The 15154-nt window shown below is 45.9% G+C and overlaps 2 protein-coding genes across 4 annotated transcripts in view; both read right to left on the bottom strand.

The window, feature by feature from the left end:
- cadm2a (cell adhesion molecule 2a) overlaps positions 1–15154 on the bottom strand; it is a 415145-nt gene that overhangs the window by 83582 nt on the left and 316409 nt on the right. The gene's annotated exons all lie outside the window — the stretch shown is intronic.
- Positions 11137–11934, bottom strand: LOC310869052 (lactosylceramide 1,3-N-acetyl-beta-D-glucosaminyltransferase A-like; the record flags this gene model as incomplete). The annotated part of the gene is made up of 1 exon (XM_083779628.1): positions 11137–11934. The coding sequence occupies one exon, from the start codon at positions 11932–11934 to the stop codon at positions 11137–11139; it is 798 nt and encodes a 265-aa protein (XP_083635754.1).

Genomic DNA, 15154 nt, shown 5'->3' on the forward strand with positions numbered 1-15154 from the left:
AATGGCTTGTGATTGGCTGATCACCCCATAGCGATGATTTGATTGGCTGAGCAAAGTATATATTGAAGATAAAAGTGAGGGCAAAAGTGAATACATTTTTCATAACTTCAGAAAACTAATCAGAGAAATACAAAAATAGCCCTGCATTTGTTTTTGTACTGGGCTTTGGCTATTTAAAATATAATCTTAATATGAAATATGAACTACTGATTTAGAAGTCACTTGTAGAATCGACCTCAGGTCTTAATGGGTTATACTGTAAAACAACAACAACATGTACCGGTATTAACCCATTCTGACCGGGCACCCATTTTGGTGTTGGCATCATGTTATGCTTTAGCTATTGAAAAATAGCAGATCTACAAGCTCATATCGCGCCACCGAGTGGCGCGATACGAGCTTGTAGGTCTGCTATTTTTGAAAAATCGAAGAGCGACTGACATTTCTAGAATCTGATCTCAGGTCAGAATGGGTTCATCAGACCAGTGTGTGTCCGGCGGAAACCTCGTATGAATCTGATCTCAGGTCAGAATGGGTTAAAAAAGGTCAGAGATTAAAGTGAGTTGTGGTGTTGAGTATACACAAATGACAACATGGTGGTGGTGGATGGAGCGACTGCAGATCCCTTTTCAATAAATTCTTGCCGTCGAGCAGAAAAATCGTATCCCCAAGTTAGTTTTTTGATGTTTTTTGAATGAAATGTCACACAAAAGTTGCAAAAGTGTCAGTTTTGGACATATAGAGGTTTCCACCCGACACCAATGGAATGCTAAAATCTCTTTGCTATTGCAAACATTCAGAGAATGAACAAATGCAGATAAAGAGAGAATTCTCTCTCATTCAATGGAACGGAATAGAATTATATGAGAAGCATGCATCAACACTTGAGAACGAGAGCATTCCTATAGAAGGAATGTGACACGGGGTGTGTGTGTGTGTGTGTGTGTGTGTGTGTGTGTGTGTGTGTGTGAGGGTGTGTGTGCGTGTGTGTGTGTGTGTGTGTGTGTGTGTGTGTGCGTGTGTGTGTGTGTGTGTGTGTGTGTGTGTGCGTGCGTGCGTGCGTGTCAACCTGCTGATCTGAAGTAAATTAAATACTATTAGAATGCCGTTTTATTTTTGAACATATTGACATCAAAATGGATGTACTGAAATGGCCACAGATTAAAGTTATTCTGCTCAGGGGGTTGTAAGCAAAATTCCTGGTTTCAAAAATCAGGGAAAGAGGGTACAAAAAATGTATAAGAAATCTCTATGCAATCTTAAGCTCCATGGACAGTGACAGTATAGGAAAACACACACCATCCATTTTGCGTCACTGTCCATGGTGCTAAGGGGTCACTGTCCATGGTGCTAAGGGGTCACTGTCCATGGTGCTAAGGGGTCACTGTCCATGGTGCTAAGGGGTCACTGTCCATGGTGCTAAGGGGTCACTGTCCATGGTGCTAAGGGGTCACTGTCCATGGTGCTAAGGCGTCACTGTCCATGGTGCCTCCCAAAATAATAATATTTGCACTGGGAAACCCCCACCCGGACAAACAGTTGAAATTGTAGGCATTACAGTTAGTTTGACTCAGTTCCAAAGATAAATATTGTAACGCCTCGCACTGCAAGGCGTTTTGAGTTTGCAGATCGGCAATTTTCACAATGTTTGCCTTTCTTACACGTAATATTTGACAATTTGGTAATACAGTTTTTCATGATTGTTATAAGACACGTTTTTCACAACCTAACGGCATTCTCAAAACTGCACACACAAAAAACTGAAAACCTCACACACAAAATGCTAAACCTTGACACTCCTTTTCCATGATGACTCTTTGCCATCAAATGTTTGAACTGTTCCCAAGATTAAACTTGTGTTTTTATTTGGTACACACAGCCATAGTTTCAAATGACACACACACATGCCATTCATTGATTACACACAACTAAGCATTTGCTCCACACTACCAAGCATTCACAGCACAATGAAGTGCAAAATTGAAAACACAATCATAGAAATGGAACACACACGAATGACAATGTAGAATGAGCCTTTTGTAAAAATGACTCGGTGTAGGCTTACTTTTTCATAGTCAAAGTATAGTAGTATTTATTTATTATTATTACTGTAAACCGGCCTGCTCAAACTGCTCAAAAGGGCCCCCTTCCCCTAAAATACTGTAATTTATAGGCATCATATCATACCCCCGGTTCCTGTCTGGCCAGAGGGCCTCAGCCACATCACAGGCAATGTTCTCGCAGTCCAAACAGCGTTGGAAGAACGGCTCTGTGGGTTCTGTTCATACACAGTACCTCCTCCATGGCTCTGTGGGTTCTGTTCATACACAGTACCTCCTCCATGGCTCTGTGGGTTCTGTTCATACACAGTACCTCCTCCATGGCTCTGTGGGTTCTGTTCATACACAGTACCTCCTCCATGGCTCTGTGGGTTCTGTTCATACACAGTACCTCCTCCATGGCTCTGTGGGTTCTGTTCATACACAGTACCTCCTCCATGGCTCTGTGGGTTCTGTTCATATACAGTACCTCCTCCATGGCTCTGTGGGTTCTGTTCATACACAGTACCTCCTCCATGGCTCTGTGGGTTCTGTTCATACACAGTACCTCCTCCATGGCTCTGTGGGTTCTGTTCATACACAGTACCTCCTCCATGGCTCTGTGGGTTCTGTTCATACACAGTACCTCCTCCATGGCTTGGGTCAGTGTGACCCGGCTCTGTGGGTTCGGTTCATATACAGTGCCTTCTTTTTTTTATATATATATATATTTTTATCCCACAATTTTGTAACCCATTTTTCACCCCTGTGTCAATCATCTAATGTGATCCTGGGCTCTACACACCCTCCGCCAACCTAGTCCCCATATATGGGGGACAAGGGGAGAGCAACGGACTTGAACTCATGCTTCCTTCATGCCTGAGTGTCCAAGTTGCTCCTTTACACCTGACAGGGGGGAGTTTACCTGGTTGGACGTAGCGCGTGGAAGGAACACGTTATTCCAATCAGTTCCTTTCCCCTCCATCAGGCGCCCCGGCTGGCCAGGGGGAGGCAGTTTATATACAGTGCCTTCTACCTCCAAGCTGAACAGAACTCCTCAATAGGATTCAGGAAAGGAGAATAAGGTGGAAGAAGGTATAGAACGGAGAAATGTGGGTGGACCTGAACTTGAGCAGGTGACGTGTGATTGAGTGTAAAGAAGGAAAGTCAGAGTCTAATGCCGATAAGGGAGTGTGATGTAGTGCAAATTGTGTCGAGCGATTAGGTACATGAAGTGGAAGTTGTGCAAATTGTGCCAAGTATTCGGTTTTGTGTGTTGACAATCGTGAAAAACTGTAAACATCATTGAAATTGTCTTTATAAATGTGCAGATACCCTGTATACATGTACACTTATACTGTATGTTGGGTTTGTTTACTGTTGGGTGAGAAGACAATGTTGCACATTAAGCTAATTATCTGGGGACCCCCAAAATAGTTTGGTCACTGGGTCCCGACCCCCAGTTTGGGTCTACAACCTACACTGTAATTATACAGGGTAACAGATGGAAAAGGATTCCACTGCATGTTTGCAAACAAATAATATATATTTACATTTTAATGGAGGGTACTGCATGTAAAACATGTTATAGTGCAGTGGTTCTCAAACTGGGGTATATGACACTTAAACACTATATTATACTGGCTATATTGGCTATTCAAAAATCCCCCAAAAATCCAATCTACAAGCACGGGATGCGACAGGCACACAGCACATGGCGATGCGATGCGACAAAGCTTGCAGATTAGCTGCTTTAGATTTTTGAGATTTATTGTTTTAAACACAAATCTTCTGTTTTGGAGTTCCCTGGCACAGTCACCTCTTCAGATGGGGGTCCGTGGCCAAATACACGTGAATTTGGGGGTCCTTGACACGAAAATGTACGAAAACCATTGCCATAGTGGAGTCACAGGAACAAGTCCGACAGGAACTCAACAGCTCCGGTTGGTTCAGCAGACAGAGCATCTTAACCACGTCACCATTGGCAGACACTAAATGTGGCGTTAAGATGTTGTGTAACAGCTGCGTAAAGGTGTTTGTTGCAAACACACACACGCACGCACACACACACACACACGCACACGGTTTCAACTCACTCAATGGCAAACATAATCCTATTATGCCGACATGTTTCCTTCCCTTGTTTTCCCTGCCTTATTTCTTTAGCGTGTCCTGCCCATTTGGTCTGGTTAATCTATCCGGGGACAGACTGCATGGGTGTGGAGCTGTGGCAGGTGTTGCTTCATTCAACTGACACGCTTATTATAATGAGAAAAGTGCAAATTCTCTATATACATTCAGCGGCCCGTCTGTCTGTGACTGCACTCTCTGTTCCTCATCAACAGCCTGTCAGAGTGTACAGACTCTGTGTGTGTGTGTGTGTGTGTGTGTGTGTGTGTGTGTGTGTGTGTGTGTGTGTGTGTGTGTGTGTGTGTGAGAGAAAGAGAGAGAGAGAGAGAGAGAGAGAGAGAGAGAGAGCAAGACAGAGAGTGAGAGACTTTCAATTAAGGTACAGTGTATGTAGTTGTGTGCATGTGATGTGAGGAAGACAGACAGACAGAGCGAGATAGAGAGAGAAAAACAGAGATTGTGAGAGAAAGACAGAGACAGAGACATAGAGAGACATATAGAGACAGAGACAGAGACAGAGACAGAGACAGAGACAGAGACAGAGAGAGGGAGGAGATGCCCATCTGTGTTGAGATGGTTTTTACTGTGTGTGTATACTGTACATCATACCTCAATTACCTGCTCCGCCCCTGAGGAGCGCCCCGCACTTTTTAAAGTGTGCCATGACTCCAGCGGTAATTGGGCTGGCTCAGAGTCTCTCTGTGACAGAAAAGATATATATTTTTCTTTCATCAGTCTCATACCTGCCACTCTGGGTTTAGTGGGACACTTCCAACATTCCCAACTCATTACCACGAACCTTTCTCTGAAACAGGTCGCTGTGCTGTATACAGCATGCCAAGCTATAACACATTCAGCCCATTGTGCTCTCTCCCCAAGGGATTCATCTCTCTCTCTTCCTGCCCACAAGAGGAGAGGGAGTCCAGACACATTCATCTCCATTGAGGTCTATCTATTGTTCCATCTAGGTACCCACTACCCATGCAAAGTGTTCTTATTATACACTTATACAGACAGCAAAGCTACAACAATGAACAGGAAATGGGACGACCCTTAGTAGGAGAATTGTCCCACATAAAGTTTTCACCCCTTTTTAATTCTTATCTTGCCAAATAGGTTTATAAACGGAAAGACAACAAGCTCCGTAACATAGGAGTCAATGAGAGGCAGTGAAGCGGTCAAACTTTTAGAACATTATATACAAAACATTATCCTCACGCTTATCTGTCAAGTGTTTTTTTGGAATAAACTTGCAACACTGGAGGCTCGGGTGGCGCAGGGCAGGGGTAAAGTTCCAACCCAACCATGCAGTGCCTCTGGCTTGGCCTGCATGTTATGAGCATAATTGCAGGGAAGCCGGGCGGGGAGGGCGTTCTTTTCCTGCTGCACTGGCTAAACCTACAGGTTGGTCAAGTGCGCCTGTCGGCACGCGGTGTATATAGAACTGTAAGGAATAAGGTCTTCCCAGTGGAGCTCCTCACTGGCATATCGGAGGAGGCACACCATTTCAATACCATCCATTCTTCTCTCCATCAAAGACCTACGGTATGCGAGCAACGCTGTGTCAGCAAAGCTCTATAGAATCATCCCCAACCAGGGACTGTTTCAGATGTTGTGTTATCACATGGAAATCAGCGATATGATATCTTGATTTATTTCTTATCATGATTGTTGTTATCATGTTACTATGCTGCTGCAATGTCAAAGGAGGCAAACAAAAGTGATGCTTCCACTAATGTATCTGTACACAAGATGTACCAATAAATAACCTTGAAGAACAACCAGTATAGGGTCAGCAGTACCAAGATTACCCAAGCTGTGGGGAATTCAGGAATTATCATGACTAAATTGGGAGGGGAAAATAAGGGGGATTGATTTCCTAAGCAAGGATGGAAATACCTGTTGCTGCACCGCTACAAAGCAAAATGTGTATGAATGTATGAGTGAATGTAATGCAATCTATGTAAAGCCCATTGGATAACGGCGCTATATAAATGCACCAATTACCATTTATTATGCCATGCCCAAATTAGGGAAGTTCATGTGCTTAAATGTGTGGTTCTCAAAGTCGTGTTCAGAGACCCTCAGGGTCCCTCGAGGGGGTTCCAAATAGTTGCAGAGGTCCTTGAAATTGAACAAGTTTGGCTTCAAAAAAAATCAATGAGCATTTTACTGTGTACTATCCATGCTAATCATTCCAGGCTGTAAAACACCTGTCACTCACCGCTGCTAGATCCGCACTAATCATCCCAGTCTCCATTTAGGTCTCTGGTGTTTTTTTCTTTGGGGAAAAGTGTCTGACAAGCAGACTCCGCTAATGATGGCCGCCACAAGAGGAATGCAGCGCCCCGAGCTGTGCACCAGAGTGTCCTATTTACTCACACTGGTCCTGATTCTTCAACGCGTTTCCGCTGATATAATGACGTGACGCTAGCGGAAAGGCATTTACGTGGATTTCCCACATTAATTTGGAATTCATGGAAATGGCCGTGAACTTCACGCTCACGTAGGTTGTTCGGAAACTCCGTCAAATCCTACGGGACCTCTTTAGGTGGCGGGGAAATTTGCGGAAGCATACACTTGCGTATAGATTTATTTAGAAGGCTTTAGTCTTCATGCTGAATCAATAAATTGTTCCCAAATCTCAGATAAAATATGTAGGCATGTGTCCCCAACATATTGGTCGATCAGCACATAAAGAAATTATAGCCTATATAATAAAAGCTGAGTGCACTTGTATGCCTAAATGCAAGCATTCTAGGCAAGTTAGTAGAGTCCCATACAGAAACTGTCCTTGCAAGCCCGACACCTTTTTATTTATTTATTAGGATATTACTATAGCATGCGCGATTGCGCTTCTCACTTGACAGCTTTCCATACTCGCAGTGCAACGCGTTGTGAGCTTGTAGATCGGCTCTCGCGCATGTTAAAAAACAAACTCACAATTATAATAAGAACATAGGCTTATCTGCATTCTGCACTGTACGAATCCAACATTGTTTAGTGTAGTAATGCCTGCAGTAGGCGGCAGGCCTATTGAAATTGTTTTGTTACGGAGCTCCTTGAGTCAGTTGACTGTCGGTCGGTGTGTGTGTGTGTGTGTGCAGGGTGTGTGTGTGTGTGTGTGTGTGTGGGGGGGGGGGGGGCAGACAGCAGCGTGCTGCCGATCCGATTCACATTGGAAAATGAAACAATAGGAATTTGAATAGGGTTATATAGCCCTATATAAAAAATAGAAGACCACATTAGCCTAATGAATGGCATCAGCGTGTTTGAAAGTCGACCAGTCATATCATATTTTTAAGCCAGCTCACCTCCACTCGCGCTTGTTCACAAACATGACGGACAGACTTTATAATAATGTATATTGATATTGATCACATGCATGGATGCCACACACAGAATAGTTTAACTCACTGGATAAACTCACTGGATTATAATTTCTTCAGACAAGAGGATCCCAGGCCTACGAGGTATAGGCCTATAATTATTCACTTATATGAATGTATAGGCTACTGTTCTTTATCGCGCAAACAGTGTCGAGGGCCCATGCCCCCCTCCCTCTCTCTCTCTCTCTAGCTCTCTCTCAAAAGACGACTTTTGCATTGACATATATCCGATATTTTAAATATCGGATATGTTTTACCTCTGCAAAGGTGTGAGTGAGCACCCGCCTTGGTCCCGAACTTAATTAAATAAATTATAATTATATTGCTTCAGCGGAGCACGCACCGTTGTAAGCTTGGAAATCTTTTGATTTCATTTGGTGTCCTTTGATGGATTGATGTCAGTTTGTACATAGACTAGTAGCCTACAGTGGTAATATACAATGACAGACGGATCTCAAACTGCTGTCTGCTGAGCCATGCTTGAAGCCTTTTATGGTGCGATATGGGGTGTGGATCTTTGCAGATGAGGTTGTCGGGTGCTTTTCCGATCACTCTGCACCCGCTGAATTTAGTATGACATACACCTGCGATACGCCTCAGTGCGTACCTGTGGTACACACCACTCTCTGAATAACACGTCATCTCAACGTATAGCTTGATCGGACGGATAAATACGATATCTGTTTCCGCCACAGTGTAACGGTGGCTTATTTCTTTTTAATGAATTAGGAGCACTGTGCCTGCTGCAAAGGAAGACTGCTGAGAAACCGCTCTCTCTGATCCTTCATGGGCACTGTGCTGTAATGATGGCTACCTGTGAAGCACCTCCACCACATCTCCTGTCTTTAACCCATTCTGACCTGAGATCAGATTCATACAAGGTTTTCCACTGGACACACACTGGTCTGATTAACCCATTCTGACCTGAGATCAGATTCTAAAAAAATGTCAGTCGTTCTTAGATCTTTAAAAAAATAGCAGACCTACAAGCTCGTATCGCGCCACTCGGTGGCGCGATATGAGCTTGTAGATCTGCTATTTTTCAATAGCTAAAGCATAACATGATGCCAACACCAAAATGGGTGCCCGGTCAGAATGGGTTAATTGTTGCCACCTGCCTCTCTATACACAAGCGACGTGCGTGCGTGCGTGCGTGCATGCGTGCGTGCGTGGGGGAGTTTTATTTTGGATTTCTTTCAAACAACGGTTGATTTAAAATATCTCATGACAGGCATGCAGCGATATAGAGAGACAAGAAACAAAAGATGAGAAAAGGGAGATGAGAAAATGTCAAGGTCACAGAAGGTTCTATACGTTGTCCTTCAGGTGTGATAACCAGGTCTAAAAGCTCCTATAAAATGCCTCCTTAACTCCTGTCTTTTATCCATACCAAGGCCTGCCAAACCGCACCCCACCGCCCACCTCTGGTGTTTTATGACCCTTGTCTGTGCAGGGGGGACTCGTTCCAGATCTTTGGAGATTTACAGTTTGGCGTTTATTTATTTATTTTTCTGTCACAGAGTAGGAACGGCGTATAGCAATCTTCAGGAGAGATATGAAAGGGTGTCTCAAACGGAGCTCCCGATCATCAACGGCACACACACACCGTGGAAAAGAAAAAACAGAAAGAAACGTTTCATTTCCCCAGCAGAGTTTTCAAAGAAAGTTCCCCCGATCATTTTAATAACGGTACAAGGGGTGGGGTGGGGTGGGGGGAGGGGAGGAGTCGGTCAGGCACCTCTCAGTTTTATATTTACTTTTAGAGACTTTTAGAAGCCTCTCCATGTCCGGAACATTCTGAACGCATCAAAGCTTCCATCACTCTAGAAATCAGTATGCACCGTGTGGATGTCTGCGCGGCGCGCGCATGCACACACACACACACACACACACACACACACACACACACACACACACACACACACACACACACACACACACACACACACGAACATGCCACGCACACAGCAGTCAGCAGATTGATTCTGACAGCTGAATATTTGACAAGTAACAGCCTGAAATCATTTCTTATTCAACAGTACCGCTGACCTAAAACATGACCCTAAACCTGCCCTGAGCTGTTCACCCATGACCCTAATCTTAATGTTTAACCCATTCTGACCGGGCACCCATTTTGGTGTCAGCATCATGTTATGCTTTAGCTATTTAAAAATAGCAGATCTACAAGCTCATATCGCGCCACCGAGTGGCGCGATACGAGCTTGTAGGTCTGCTATTTTTGAAAAAATCGAAGAACGACTGACATTTTTAGAATCTGATCTCAGGTCAGAATGGGTTCATCAGACCGGTGTGTGTCCGGCGGAAACCTCGTATGAATCTGATCTCAGGTCAGAATTGGTTAAACAGATTTCATCAGACTGTGTAGTGAGGAGAGATGGGATGCTGCACACTGACAGCCCATGATGCCTGACATGCTATACTATAGGGTTAGACCAGCCTGTAAAGAAGGTTCACAGGGTCACTCCATATTCCACCGGAGGGAGAATGTGCTATAGGGGACTGTAGCTATCAATGCTAAGTCAAGTTATTGCGTGATGTGTTTACAGTGTGCGCACACACTCATATTTACTCAAATAGCCGTTCACTACCTACATAACAGCCCGGGGGTCATGGGCGGAGCTTGAGGGGGTTCCGGGGGTGCACCCCCTGGCAAAAAGAAATATAAAATAAAAAAAAATTAACTTCTGGCTTCTGACTGTAGTTTGTAATCATCTCTCTTATCATGATATGATGACTCGCTTTATGGCTGTAGTGCATGTGTGTATGTGTGTGAGCTGCTGTACTACCTAAATAACTCATTTTTAGGGGTTAGGGTATTGTAAAAACGCTAAAATAATAAAATAAAGGTAAAAAAGAATCGCGTGTCGGGTGTCGTTGGCCAAGCAGTCGCACCCCCAGGCGTCAAGTTCAAGCTCCGCCTATGCCGGGGGTCTGACACCATTTTGCATAAAAGAGCAGTTGAGACGAATAACAGTCTATAAGTCCTCACTCCTCACTAATTATCCATAATGTATAAATTATAAGGGGTCAGGACAGCTAGGCCATTTCGCCTCGTCCAAATAATAGCCCCGTCCCTATGAACACTGGGGCCATTATTTGCAACATTAGTCAGCCTCATTTATTGTGTGGAATGACGCGATGCGCCTAAACTAGAAAATCCAAGGAGGTAAAGAGGTTGGGAACCACTGAAACCAAATTTTGCATTTCATTGTCTCCACCAGGCCGAAGGCATGGGGGGAGAGTTTATAGCGCCACCAGGAGGCCGACATATGTAAAACACATTTTCTATTATTACTCCTTCAGATTTTATTTACTTTTGTTGCCCTTTTATCCAACCACCAGATGAAGGCAAGCTGCAATGTCCTACATTCCTATCCTGGAGACCTGTGCCCAGAAGGGCACTTTTTCTAGTTAAATGTTTTAATGAAAGAAAATGTGAAAAAGTGGTCCGATTTAGTTTTTTGGGTGGGGTGGGGGGTTTATCTCATGCTAGGTACCAACTCCCAATACAAAATATCTCCCAAATGACCCAATGCACCATCCCTGAAATAGGCATATTATTTTCCAATATTTTTAGGCCATTTATCCCCCCTCCCTAAGCAGTTGGCCTCCGAGGCCATGCGCTCCACGCGCGGGTCCGTCGCCGCCGCCCAGAGCTCGTACATGTCCCGGCCGCGGTGTTCGCCGTGCGAGGTCATCATGTGCCTGTAGACGCACGGGTGGCGCGGCACCTGCACCCTCCGGAAGGACGCGTGATGCTGCGGCGAGACGCCCGCCAGGTAGCCGCCGATGGCCACCACCACGTCGTCCATGTGGATGGAGGCGTCGAGGGTCAGCGAGGCCTGGTAGATCTTCTCCACCACGTCCCGGGACATCACATACCCGGCGCCCAACGTGTAGTCGGGGTAGAGCGACCACGGGTATGCCTGTTCGGACAGGTAGTACTTGCTGTTGGTGTCCCGGTAGGGCCCGGTCCCGCTGCGCACGTTGCCCACCCACAGGTTCCTCTGGGCCGCGTCCGCCAGGTAGTCCGCCAGGTTGGGCGTGTGGACCAGCACGTCGTCGTCGGTCGTCATGAAGAAGCGGGCGTGGCCGCAGCGCTGGCGCGCCCAGCGGAACTGCATGAGCACCTTCAGCGTCAGGTTGCGGAACGAGTCGGCGAAGTCCTGCTGGACGAGGTCGCCGTGGAGGCCGTCCTCGCGCTCCAGCGCATCCTGGACGTCCCGCTGGATCCGCTGACCGTCGGACGTCATCGGCGCTCCCAGGGCGAACAGCACCTTGACCGTGATGCCCTTGGCGTGCCGGATGTAGGCCTCGTTGCCCCACGTGTCCCTGATGGCCTGCCGCCGGCTCATGGTCATTGGTTGGCTCCCGTTGTGACGTTGTGACGTAACATCATGGTCATTGATTGGCTCCCGTTGTGACGTAACATCATGGCATGATGAACCTACTATTCCACTATTGGCTGTTGTTATTCTTAGGTTGTATTCTAAATTACATTTAGTGTACTTGTTGTATTCTAGATTACATTTAGTGTACTTGTTGTATATGTATATCTTGTTTAGAGGCAGATGTGAAATGCCCTGCAGCTTTCCGGGTTTTTGTGAACACAAACATTGGCTTGTGATTGGCTGATCATTGTCTCCACCAGGCCGAAGGCATGGGGGGAGAGTATGTTTTGCACTCCGTCCGTCCGTCCGTGTGTCCGTCCGTGTGTGTGTCCGTGAGCAGCTAATCTCCGGCACCGTTAACCCGGTCGATGCCAAATTTTGCACACACACTCCCTGGATGCCAACGATGAACCTCTGCCCCAAAATTTCCAGAACGCCACCAGGAGGCCGCTTTGTGCAAAACAAGTTTTTGCACAGTACACCTACAGATTTTGTCCAAACATCGCGCAAATTGGTACACAGTCTCTCTAGTTCACATCTGGCTTTTAGAGCGCCACCAGGAGGCCGACTTTTGTAAAACACATTTTTGGATATTACTCCTCCGGATTTTGTCCAAAAATCCCGCAAATCGTTACACAGTATCTCCATAGTCATGTGCTCAAGACGGATGTGTCTGATATTTCATATTCCATCCTAATTGGCTAACATTGCCTTTCAAATTTTGCAGGATTGGCCTGTTTTGAACAAAAAGCCTCAAATCATGAACGCAGCGTGCAATTTGACGTGAAATCTTTCACGCACTTTCCTACTAGGCTGAGGAATATAGCCCACCCATTTCACATTGGCCTGTTATAGCGCCACCAACAGGTAGATTGTGCATGCGTGCGATCAACACGGATCTGCACCATTTCCCATATTCCATCCTGATTGGCAAAGATTGGAACAAACAAACAAAAAACATGTTTATATTACTCCTAAACATTCCTATCCTCCTGGTGGAGACCTGTGCCCAGAAGGGCACTTTTTCTAGTCTTGTTCATGATTTCCTCCTCACGTATATAAGGCAGCAATGATGATTGTATACATGTAAAGGGTTGGGTACATGTACTAGTGGATCCAATAACTAGCTCTTTCAACACGCACTTTCAAGTCCAACACAATTTTCCGGGCCGAACAAAATCTTAAAAAGAAGAAGAAAACGGCAGGTTACAACACTTTCTTATCTTGTTTTTCTTCTTTGTAACAACACTTAAAAGGTCTTTAAATAAATACTTTTTGAAATGTCTATGGGAAAAATGCATTGGGAATTATTTCCTGGGCCTGGCGTCGTCATGAAAGGGGGCAGGACTGCGACGCTCTATAGTCACATCACAAATGACTCCATTGCACATGGGGTGTTACTAGTGGCCTGAAAATCTAGCATGTAAGAAGGTGAAAATGGCAATGTGACGTGTTGTGTCATATAGCTTTCACTATTATGGATTTTCTTTAAATTACATTGCCCATAATGTGGGTAATTATAGTCATCTACTACTGACTCCATTTTGAATGCAACCTTCCCCACCTTGGCATTCGGTGTGTAAATGTGTGTGTGTGAATAGGTGAACGTAACAGATAGGACGACACAGTCAAAGGACGGCTATAGAGTATTAGACATAAAATGATTTACATGTCACACTCCACTCAGCGCTCCCTCACACTGCACACATGAACCTCACACTCCACTCAGCGCTCCCTCACACTGCACACATGAACCTCACACTCCACTCAGCGCTCCCTCACACTGCACACATGAACCTCACACTCCACTCAGCGCTCCCTCACACTGCACACATGAACCTCACACTGCACTCAGCGCTCCCTCACACTGCACACATGAACCTCACACTCCACTCAGCGCTCCCTCACACTGCATACATGAACCTCACACTCCACTCAGCGCTCCCTCACACTGCACACATGAACCTCACACTCCACTCAGCGCTCCCTCACACTGCACACATGAACCTCACACTGCACTCAGCGCTCCCTCACACTGCATACATGAACCTCACACTGCACTCAGCGCTCCCTCACACTGCACACATGAACCTCACACTGCACTCAGCGCTCCCTCACACTGCATACATGAACCTCACACTCCACTCAGCGCTCCCTCACACTGCACACATGCACCTCACACTGCACTCAGCGCTCCCTCACACTGCACACATGAACCTCACACTGCACTCAGCGCTCCCTCACACTGCACACATGAACCTCACACTCCACTCAGCGCTCCCTCACACTGCACACATGAACCTCACACTGCACTCAGCGCTCCCTCACACTGCACACATGAACCTCACACTGCACTCAGCGCTCCCTCACACTGCACACATGAACCTCACACTGCACTCAGCGCTCCCTCACACTGCACACATGAACCTCACACTCCACTCAGCGCTCCCTCACACTGCACACATGAACCGATTGACACAGACTGGGCTTTGGAAAGTAATTACACAGAGCGTCCCTCAAATACGGGAAAGAGGGGGGAAAAAGTGTAATTATGCCTCTTTGCAGAATGTGTCCACCGAATGGGGTGGGGGGTGGGGCACTGCATTAACAAGTGTTGAATTACATGAAACTTAAAGAGCAATTTGTAAAGACATATTACCCAGCGCTCATCTCTCTCTCTCTCTCTCTCTCTCTCTCTCTCTCTCTCTCTCTCTCTCTCTCTCTCTCTCTCTCTCTCTCTCTCTCTCTCTCTCTCTCTCTCTCTCTCTCTCTCTCTCTCTCTCTCTCTCTCTCTCTCTCTCTCTCTCTCTCTCTCTCTCTCTCTCTCTCTCTCTCTCTCTCTCTCTCTCTCTCTCTCTCTCTCTCTCTCTCTCTCTCTCTCTCTCAAGGCACAGCTAGCTCAAGTCCCTCGACAGCAAGAGGTGGAAAAGCAGGACAAAAACTAGGCTTTTTTAGGGACAGTGACTTAATTGAAATTTCCTACAACTGTGTTCACAAGCCTGCCGTCGTCAGAGCACCCTATGAAGGACGACGAGAGACAACAACATCAAAGGGTGACAAAAAACCCAAACTCGGCCGTGAACACGCCTCGTCATGGAGTAAGTCGCCACATTTGCCTTTGATAATACATGTGTTCATCATGATAATGCGCCGTGGCGGACGCAAATAGAGGATGTTCTGTAAA

Source organism: Protomyctophum parallelum (assembly GCF_964188405.1).
Source record: "Protomyctophum parallelum genome assembly, chromosome: 1".
Taxonomy (NCBI): Eukaryota; Metazoa; Chordata; class Actinopteri; order Myctophiformes; family Myctophidae; genus Protomyctophum; species Protomyctophum parallelum.